Source organism: Oncorhynchus gorbuscha, linkage group LG19 (assembly GCF_021184085.1).
Source record: "Oncorhynchus gorbuscha isolate QuinsamMale2020 ecotype Even-year linkage group LG19, OgorEven_v1.0, whole genome shotgun sequence".
Taxonomy (NCBI): domain Eukaryota; kingdom Metazoa; phylum Chordata; class Actinopteri; order Salmoniformes; family Salmonidae; genus Oncorhynchus; species Oncorhynchus gorbuscha.
In genome coordinates, this window is record NC_060191.1 from 44,169,740 (window position 1) to 44,180,842 (window position 11,103).

The 11,103-nt window shown below is 41.0% G+C and overlaps 1 protein-coding gene across 1 annotated transcript; it reads left to right on the plus strand.

The window, feature by feature from the left end:
- Nucleotides 1–191: 191 nt before the first annotated feature.
- On the plus strand, nucleotides 192–11,103 carry LOC124004787 (A disintegrin and metalloproteinase with thrombospondin motifs 8-like). Its single transcript, XM_046313583.1, has 9 exons — nucleotides 192–1,254; nucleotides 1,872–2,111; nucleotides 2,936–3,068; nucleotides 3,428–3,595; nucleotides 6,362–6,654; nucleotides 7,756–7,939; nucleotides 8,105–8,277; nucleotides 8,410–8,585; nucleotides 8,777–11,103. Exons 1-9 carry the CDS (start codon nucleotides 499–501, stop codon nucleotides 9,507–9,509), a joined length of 2,856 nt encoding a protein of 951 aa, XP_046169539.1. The 5' UTR covers nucleotides 192–498; the 3' UTR covers nucleotides 9,510–11,103.

Sequence of the window (11,103 nt, forward strand, 5' to 3'; positions counted from 1 at the left end):
TCATGTTCGTTGCAGGGTTGTCAAGATGCAGCTATTTCAGAAGGGGGGAGTGTCGCTTACTTTCCATTGGATCCGTTTTATCCAATAGTTTCTCATGAGGTACGAGTGGGAGGAGAATTTGAGGCAACGAGTGGTATACAAGAAAGTATAAATACCTCCGCTACTCCTAGTATTCAGTGGTGCTGCCGAGTGGTAGAACAGTATTTGAACTCCGCTATAATAGCATGAAGATCACACAATTAAACTAAAAATATCAAACATTCTCGACACAGACTGACTATACAGCAGTGGGTTTTTGTCACATTATACTGATGAAAAAAAATATTTTAGTTGTGAGGTCCCTAAGACTAAAAATAGTTTAGTGACTCGAGATTTTCTACCGACTACAGACACTAACTATTGACGAGTACAGCTGCGTATGGGCTTGGTCCGGAATTTTGGTTGAAAAGTTGTTTTTGTTTTATTTTTTATTTTGTTGTGCAATTTCCATTGCAGAATATGTGTTCAAATAGGTGTTTCGTTTTACTAGTCCTGTGCGTAATCGACAAATCACTTTCTAAATTGTTTGATTCCGAGGAAATTGTACCTGTCAGGTTAAATGGAAGAAGCAGTGGTCGTTTTTGGAAACGAAGTGAAGAACAGCCGAGATTTAGACTCAGTGCCTTTGGCCGAGATTTCACTTTGAATTTAAATCCGGATAACAGTTTCTTATCTACTACACTGACAATTCAACGCATCAAAGCAAACGATCTCCACACTTTACGCAGCGCCTCAGGTGCCCATGGCAGAGAAACTTCTGAGACTGAAACGGACTTTCACAACTTGATAAACAAGACTGAAGAGATGGAAAGACATTTGAGAAGCTGTTTTTACTCGGGGACTGTGAACTCCAACCAAGATTCTGTTGTTGCGGTCAGTCTCTGTTATGGCATCCTTGGATCGTTTGTTACAGACGGGGATGAGTATTTAATTGAGCCCAAAGTGCTCGGCTCAGGGAGAAGGGAGAGGTCCACTGAACAGTTACATTGTATCAAAAGGACGACACCCACAGAAGCACCACATGACACTCAAACTGCATTTGATCAACTGAGTGAGGAGAGTCGTGTAAAAGCTGACATGAACAGTTTTATTCACGATGAAAAAGATCCCGAGAGACAATTACGAGGGAAACGCTTTGTATCAGCACCACGATTTATTGAGACGCTGGTGGTTGCAGACTCGTCCATGACACATTTCTATGGAGATGAGATACAGGTAGGATATATTCGATTCATATAGCGCTACGTTGACTAATTAATTTTATTGCATTTAATCCAACCCCCAATGCGAAAACACCCACAGCCAAAATGTTTTATGGAAAAACTAGTTTCTGTTTCAATTGAAAATAATTATAGCCTATATTTTGGGTGCAGAAACAATGTTTCTGATCTGCTCTGTCATGCAAGACTAGGCTCTCCACACTTTCTGATTAGCTGATATGCATGGCGGTAACTAAGTTGAAGTAATGAGATCATTTTAAAAGGAAGAGTGCGTAGAGAGTAATGATGGGACTGGGAAACCTCTGATAAGGTCAGGCAGGAGACTGATGCTTTGGCAGTAATTTCGTTCCGCATTCATTATGACTTAGCATCTAAATGATCACCATTAAACAATTTTGGGGTCATGCAAGTGATAAAGAGCATGAGCATTAGACATTTCTAAAGATACTTACTTTTTTATTTTTTTAAACGGGGGAAAAACATGTGTGTTTACTTCGTTATTTCACTCACTTAGTCCCCCCCCCCCCCCCCCCCCCCAGTTTTAGCCTAAATCATCACCACCAGTGTTGCCTTGTAAGCCTCCCTAATGCCGGTTGTCCTCCCTTGCTCCAGCACTATATCCTGACCTTGGTCTCAATGGCTGCCCAGCTTTACAAACATCCCAGTATCAAGAACTCTGTCCACATGGTGGTGGTGAAGATGGTGGTGGTGGAAGACGAGGAGGTTGGACCGTCACTCTCCAATAACGGGGGAGTCGCTCTGCGCAATTTCTGTGCCTGGCAACAACAGTTCAACCCAGCCAGCCAGAGGCATCCTGAGCACTACGACACTGCTCTACTTTTCACCCGAGAGGTGAGCACTGCCTGTCCCATATGTATACTGTCACACATTACATCAATGTCACAGGATCTCCCTAACCCCTTATTCCATAATGATGTTACCATATGGTTTGGAGAGTTAATGAAATAATGTAAGCAAACAGTGATATATTTGATTATGTATCCTCCAATGAAATACAATTGGCTGAATCAGATTGGATGAGCTTCAAAACACACAGCATAGGGCAGAATGGTCTCATATGAGGTATTTTTTAAAGAATTGCTACAAATCAGCCTTGAGTGATGATGACATCCCTTAAAATGGCCAGAGTGTAATGTCGCTGCCCTGAATTTGACCTGCCGAAGAATGTGTGCCACATGCCTCGCCATAAGAGAAACCCCAAAACTTGAGACTTAAATTGGAAGTAGTTTGCACACGCGGTCTCCAGTGAGCTATGCTTCTGCAAAACAAGGTGTACACGCGCTGAGTTGAATTCAGCATGTCACTCTGAGTCCAGATGTCCTTTGAATCATGTACGGTTATGTCTTGTGGTTTGGGTCATAGGCCCCAGGAAACATTTATCTCAGTCGCAGAGAGTGAGCCTGACATGTGAAGGGAAAATGTTGAGGCATGTCGTTGAAATATATATCTAATACCACACTATTAATTTCCCCACATCATAGATCTGCTTCTGTCTGCCAGGAATATTTATTTGCTTCATTTTATGACGGAAACATTGACAAACACGTTTTTTTTGGCATTAGCTCTCAAGTGAAAAGAGAAAAAAAACAACCAGGGACAAATAGAAATGCTGTCTAAAGATTCACTGTTTGAAACCGCTGCTGTCTGTCTTCCAGGATATTTGTGGACATCAGAGTTGTGACACCCTAGGGGTTGCTGATGTGGGAACTGCGTGCGATCCAAAAAGGAGTTGCTCTGTCATTGAGGACAATGGACTTCAAGCAGCTTTCACTGCTGCCCATGAACTTGGTATGACTTGTGCATTAAACAATTTGAACTTTCTCAAACTTCCATATTGACCATATATAAAGCTACTATAGGTCTACATACATTTAGCCTCTTGTCGAAAAGGGTCTGCTAAATGTACAGAAATATTGTCCACAAATAACTTCATTTGTACAGAAAGGGGCACACCCTTGAGCCGAAAGCTTATGCAAAAGTGGGTTAGCCTACAACTAATAATTGTGTGGTTTAATGAGATACGAACTTGATATGAACCATACAGTCGACCCCCAAACCTAAAGTAGATGTAAACTATTAGCAACTTTACTTCCATAGCATACCTTAAATAGTATTAATTTAATTTGAATGGTATTGTTCTGCTTTAGGCCACGTGCTGAGTATGCCACACGACGACTCCAAGAATTGCGAGAGGATGTTTGGGAATCTGGGCGGCCATCACATGATGGCCCCTCTGTTCATTCACCTCAACAAAACCTTCCCCTGGTCCCCTTGCAGCGCTCTCTACATCACAGAGTTCTTTGACAACGGACACGGTATGTCATGCTGATAAACAACACTGACAACTCTGATGTAGGCAAAGGAAACATATTTGGTAGCACTTTCTATGAGGAAAGTGTTAAAGTGTTTATTTTTATTAAAAGCTTTTAAATGATTTGATATTACAGTCATTTTTTTACAACTATTATACTTTTTTTTTTTAATTAAAATTTTAAATTCTACTGCATGTATATCACAACATATGAACACTGTGTGTTGAGGTCAGTAGGCTGGACCTGAATGAAATCACATACATTGTTTTAAAACTCAGCAGTTGCTGGTAGATCCATTTTTACAAAAGCCTTCTAGGTCTCTTTTTACTAGAGCCTTCTAGTTCAAACCACTCTGTAATGAGGGCCCAGTTTTCACTTCTGTATTTTCTTTGATAACATCTACCCGCTTAAAGAAATGATGGCCTCTGACAAGGACAATGAATACTTCCAGTAGAAGTTACTTATTGTAAGCCATTCCAAAGGCTCATAATGCTTATAACAAGTTACAAAGCATTATACCTGCAGGCTTCACACGTGTTCACAATGTTAACTCCACCTGTAGTTTCTCACCGCAGGTTTGCTTATATGCAAAAGAGTCACTAAAATATGCACTAATATATCTCAAAATGGAGATAAATTGGAGACATCCTAAGGAATTTAGAAATTGTCTGACAAATTGTTTGTGGTTACTACTTACAGTGCCTTGCGAAAGTATTCGGCCCCCTTGAACTTTGTGACCTTTTGCCACATTTCAGGCTTCAAACATAAAGATATAAAACTGTATTTTTTTGTGAAGAATCAACAACAAGTGGGACACAATCATGAAATGGAACGACATTTATTAGATATTTCAAACTTTTTAAACAAATCAAAAACTGAAAAATTGGGCATGCAAAATTATTCAGCCCCTTAAGTTAATACTTTGTAGCGCCACCTTTTGCTGTGATTACAGCTGTAAGTCGCTTGGGGTATGTCTCTATCAGTTTTGCACATCGAGAGACTGACATTTTTTCCCATTCCTCCTTGCAAAACAGCTCGAGCTCAGTGAGGTTGGATGGAGAGCATTTGTGAACAGCAGTTTTCAGTTCTTTCCACAGATTCTCGATTGGATTCAGGTCTGGACTTTGACTTGGCCATTCTAACACCTGGATATGTTTATTTTTGAACCATTCCATTGTAGATTTTGCTTTATGTTTTGGATCATTGTCTTGTTGGAAGACAAATCTCCGTCCCAGTCTCAGGTCTTTTGCAGACTCCATCAGGTTTTCTTCCAGAATGGTCCAGTATTTGGCTCCATCCATCTTCCCATCAATTTTAACCATCTTCCCTGTCCCTGCTGAAGAAAAGCAGGCCCAAACCATGATGCTGCCACCACCATGTTTGACAGTGGGGATGGTGTGTTCAGGGTGATGAGCTGTGTTGCTTTTACGCCAAACATAACGTTTTGCATTGTTGCCAAAAAGTTCAATTTTGGTTTCATCTGACCAGAGCCCCTTCTTCCACATGTTTGGTATGTCTCCCAGGTGGCTTGTGGCAAACTTTAAACAACACTTTTTATGGATATGTTTAAGAAATGGCTTTCTTCTTGCCACTCTTCCATAAAGGCCAGATTTGTGCAATATACGACTGATTGTCGTCCTATGGACAGAGTGTCCCACCTCAGCTGTAGATCTCTGCAGTTCATCCAGAGTGATCATGGGCTTCTTGGCTGCATCTCTGATCAGTCTTCTCCTTGTATGAGCTGAAAGTTTAGAGGGATGGCCAGGTCTTGGTAGATTTGCAGTGGTCTGATACTCTTTCCATTTCAATATTATCGCTTGCCCAGTGCTCCTTGTTTAAAGCTTGGGAAATCTTTTTGTATCCAAATCCGGCTTTAAACTTCTTCACAACAGTATCTCAGACCTGCCTGGTGTGTTCCTTGTTCTTCATGATGCTCTCTGCACTTTTAACGGACCTCTGAGACTATCACAGTGCAGGTGCATTTATACAGACACTTGATTACACACAGGTGGATTGTATTTATCATCATTAGTCATTTAGGTCAACATTGAATCATTCAGAGATCCTCACTGAACTTCTGGAGAGAGTTTGCTGCACTGAAAGTAAAGGGGCTGAATAATTTTGTGGGCTGAATAATTTTGCACGCCCAATTTTTCAGTTTTTGATTTGTTACAAAAGTTTGAAATATCCAATAAATGTCGTTCCACTTCATGATTGTGTCCCACTTGTTGTTGATTCTTCACAAAAAATACAGTTTTATACCTTTATGTTTGAAACCTGAAATGTGGCAAAAGGTCACAAAGTTCAAGGGGGCCGAATACTTTCGCAAGGCACTGTATATCTGAAATTGGGCGTGAATGGCACTGTTTGTTATTTGAAGAGATTCATATTATTTTGTAACATTTAATCAAGACCTTCCGTTCCTCTGAGTCATACATACAGAGAAGGTTTCGGTTCTCACAAGCCAAAAGTAACAGCTGGTGTGAGCAAATAATATGTTCTTTATCAGTTAGTCAGTGATTCCAAAGAGAGTGTATGTGGCTAAGAAAGTGGTCTGATCACCGGGTCAAGAGCAACATCAAACTAAAGCTCATTGAATATCTATCCAAATAAGAGATCATGGGTCTGAGAAGCTTCACCAACTGTCCAAAATGTGATTGTGTGAGGACTCCCAACAAAGTCAGCTTCTGTCACTGTCAAGTCTCCACATTATACAACCTGTTGATTTAAAACATTTAAAAAACAGAACTCTCGTGTGTTCAATCACAGGCGACTGCCTCTTGGATCCACCGGAGAGCATCTTACCGTTACCCAGTGAACTCCCAGGCACCACATACAGCCTCGACCGCCAGTGTCAGCAGATGTTTGGGGAGGAGTTTGTGCACTGCCCCAACACCTCTGACAGTGATGTCTGCAGCCAGCTGTGGTGCAGGGAGGAGGGCAAGCCCCACTGCACCACCAATAATGGCAGCCTTCACTGGGCGGATGGCACCACGTGCGCCACCAACAGGAGCTGTCTGCACGGTGCATGCATGGCAGCCCACGAGGTCATGCAGCCAAAGGTAAGCCCTAGTTTTTCTTAGAAAAGGGGAGAAAGAAATATCTATATTTGGTCTTGTAGTATTGCATTTTGACAAACTCTGTCTCAGAATGCCTTGTTAGTTAAATCAAAATCAAATCAAATCAAATTTTATTTGTCACATACACATGGTTAGCAGATGTTAATGCGAGTGTAGCGAAATGCTTGTGCTTCTAGTTCCGACAATGCAGTGATAACCAACAAGTAATCTAACTAACAATTCCAAAACTGTCTTATACACAGTATAAGGGGATAAGGAACATGTACATAAGGATATATGAATGAGTGATGGTACAGAGCAGCATACAGTAGATGGTATCGAGTACAGTATATACATATGAGATGAGTGTGTAGACAAAGTAAACAAAGTGGCATAGTTAAAGTGGCTAGTGATACATGTGTTACATAAGGATGCAGTCGATGATGTAGAGTACAGTATATACATATGCATATGAGATGAATAATGTAGGGTAAGTAACATTATATAAGGTAGCATTGTTTAAAGTGGCTAGTGATATATTTACATCATTTCCCATCAATTCCCATTATTATATGTTACTATATGTGGATTCATTTCTCTGTGACAGTATTTCCTTCCTGCTTTGTAAGGAAGACCGTACTTCTGAGAGTACAAGCTCTGTAGCATGTGTCAATAAACTTGATTTATAAATTGACATGCTGGCAGTTAATATACTTTTTGCTCACCCACTAGTAAAAGCTTGTGAAAACACACACACACACACACACACACACACACACACACACACACACACACACACACACACACACACACACACACACACACACACACACACACACACACACACACACACACACACACACACACACACACACACACACACACACACACACTTTAGTCTTGCCAAGTGTGCCACGGGTTCTGCAAGTGGTGACACATAGAACAGGAATGTGGGAGACAGCAGAAGCGTGCCACACTGACGGACAGATTTACCCAGGTCATGACATGCCAAGAGACGCCTCAGCCTAGACTGTGGTTGAGTTGGACGGCTGATGTTATCATGGCACTCAGTACTCACTCTGTTTCGTTTTGGCTTTACCACAGGTGGTTGTGGATGGCGGCTGGGGTGCTTGGGGACCATGGCAACAGTGCTCCAGGACATGTGGAGGGGGTGTGGAGTTCTCCTACAGGGAGTGCACAGATCCCGTGCCCCAGAAGGGCGGCAAGTACTGTGAGGGCCAGAGAGTCCAGTACCAATCCTGCAACCCCCAGACGTGTGAGGAAAATGGTGAGCCATATTTTGTCTAGGCACTTGCACTACAGAATTTCCTTTCATTCATATAGTGGTGAGCTATAGTGGTGTTTTTAAACCTAGATTTTTCAATAAATGTCTCTGCTTTGATATTAGTTTGATGGATAATTTTTTCCCCCTTTGTCATTTCTCCAACCTTAGGGAAGAGTTTTAGAGAGGAGCAGTGTGAGAAGTACAACAGCTTCAACTATCTGGACATTCTTGGGAACATGAAGCAATGGATTCCAAAGTACGCTGGTGTGTCGCCCCGGGACAGATGTAAACTCTTCTGCCGGGCCAAAGGCAGCAGTGAATTCAAAGTCTTTGAAGCCAAGGTACGTTCACTAAAAATCATCTGTAGAATGTTGGCCACTGTAAATAAATATTTTACAGCTTGCCTTCACTGTTTGTGGTGAATCACAGTGTTAAGTCAATTGAGACCTTAAGTTTGCATTTGTGGTCCATAGGTTATCGACGGCACGACATGTGGTCCCGACACTACGTCTCTCTGTGTACAAGGCCAATGTGTCAAGGCGGGCTGTGACCAAGAGATCGGCTCAAACAAGAGGCTTGACAAGTGTGGCTTGTGTGGTGGGGATGGCCTCAGTTGCAGGAAGATCACTGGTTCATACAACAAAGTCACGTGAGTACACCTAAATATTCCAATTGCAATTATGGTAACAATCATTTATGACCCTAATGTCTTAGCCATTATCATCTTATTATGAGCCAGAAAAAATAACATTCATATTTAGAAAGCATTATTGGTTGATTCTCTTTTGTGCTGCTGATGTGATTACAGCTGTAATGAGACATTTAGCTTCTTTCTTTCAGTTACGGATACAGCGACATTGTGACCATTCCTGTCGGGGCTACCAATATTGACATCAAACAGCGTAGCCATAGAAACATCACACACGATGGAAACTACCTGGCGGTCAAGCGAGAGAGCGGTGGCTACATACTGAATGGTAACTTCTCTGTGTCCACGGTGGAGCAGGATATCCCTGTTCTCGGGGCTGTGCTGAAGTACAGTGGCTCGTCCACCACCTTGGAGAGAATCCAGAGCTTCAGACAACTGAGGGAGGCCATCACCATCCAGTTGCTGGCCACTGCTGGGGAGGCATTTCCACCCAAGGTCAAATACACATTCTTTATCCCCAAAGATGTGTCTTTCACTAAATCCAAAGAGAAAAAGGCTTCGTTGCATATGATCCAGGCTTTCGGTGTGCCCCAGTGGCATTTGGGAAAATGGTCAGAGTGCTCCAAGAGTTGCAGCTCCGGGTGGTCCCGAAGGAACGTTGAATGCAGAGACAACGCTGGTTTCCATTCCAATACCTGCGATAAGGACCTGAAACCCACAGATATCAGACCCTGTGCTGATCTGCCATGCCCCATCTGGCAAATGGGGCCTTGGTCATCCTGTTCACGAACTTGTGGCCAGGGGGAACGCCGACGCAGTGTTGTCTGTATAGACTACACCGGCAAGACTGTCGAGTCGGAGAAGTGTGACGCTAACAAGCAACCTGCGCCAGTGTCGGGAGAGTGTGTTTACCAAGAGTGCTAGCGAGGAGACATGAAGACAGAGAAAACTTTGGGAGGGGTAGTGTAGTGGATTCTTAACCGACCCGACCGTGCTTTAGAGAAAAGCAGGGAAACCCTAGTTTGGAAATTAAGAGTGCACTAACTAACCCAGACAAGTCATAGGACATAGGACAACCACTAGAGAAGTTTGAACCAATAGAGATCTAGCTACCTCAGGATGTACATGTGTTTTTTTTAAATAGACAAAGGTACTGTGTGCAAAATATTATTCTCTCCTAAAAGCAATTACTTGGCATAAAACCTACTGACAAACACCATTGCTGTTAAATATACCTCAATTTTCCAGCATATAACCCAGAACTATACAGTCAGAGACTCAGAGCCAATAAATGAACTGGGCTAATAAAGTTATAATATAATAATAATAGTTAGTCTAAAGGCATACTATTCCTACCATAACATGTGACATTATCATTGCAAGACAATGACTTACAGTGCGTATTATTTTTGAGTAAAAAGGGTTTGTGTAAAACAGTTGATTAGGTGGACAAGATGGAAAACTTTGTAAAATACCTTGCTTGTGAATACCTTGCTTATGGATACCTTGCTTGTAAATACCTTGCTTATAGATACCTTGCTTATGGATACCTTGCTTGTGAATACCTTGCTTATGGATACCTTGCTTGTGGATACCTTGCTTGTGGTTTGCTCTTTTGTTTAATTTCCTTGGGAAAAACAAGTATTTTTCTAAATGTGAGATTATGTTAACTGCCTGTAAAAAATGTGTCAAAGAATCTATCTGCTATCTTATTGCTGATTAATGATTTGTGGAACTGATATGCTTAAAGATGAAAATGTAAATTCACCCATAATCATTCAAATGGTACAGGTGATTAGGTCTGCCATTGACTAATCTCTGGTGGGCAGACAACGTAACAATCTGATGCAATTAAGCAACATTTTAGTTTTGGGTTTTCGAGATTAGACATTGACAGACATTAAATCAAATAATATACTTTGTAACAAAAAAGCAACCAGCATTAATTAGTGGTAAGAATGAAACAGACATTTTAGGGTTCCTAAAATGAGTGTACACACTCTTTGTGTAAAATTTAGTTTTAGCAGACCATGGTCAGGAATCTGATCTGAGGCAAATCAGTGTAACGGGGATTTTTTTTCCACTGTTCTGTACTTTTTATGTAGTGTTTTTAAAGGAATTGTAAGTACAACCAAATTCAATATAAACACATGTGTGAAATGGTATATTATGGTGCATCAAAAATAATTTGCATAAAGAACAAGTCCTTTGTTTGTAATAATTTCATAGTTGATTTAAAAATATATATTATTCATAATGGGATGAATGCTCTATTGTTTGCCAGATGTCTGTATATGTTTGATTTCTCATTCCAGTTTGTATGTCATAAAACAAAAAGGCTAAATATGTTATACCTTCAGTGAAGGACCATACTATATTATTATTATTGTAGCTTCCTTTTAAAGCTATTTATTTGTAAGTTTTTACCTTGGACCTGAAATTATAACATTTTCAAATGCTGCTGTCTTTGAGATTTATGTCTACAATAAAATGGTCAAATACATCACATTTTACTATA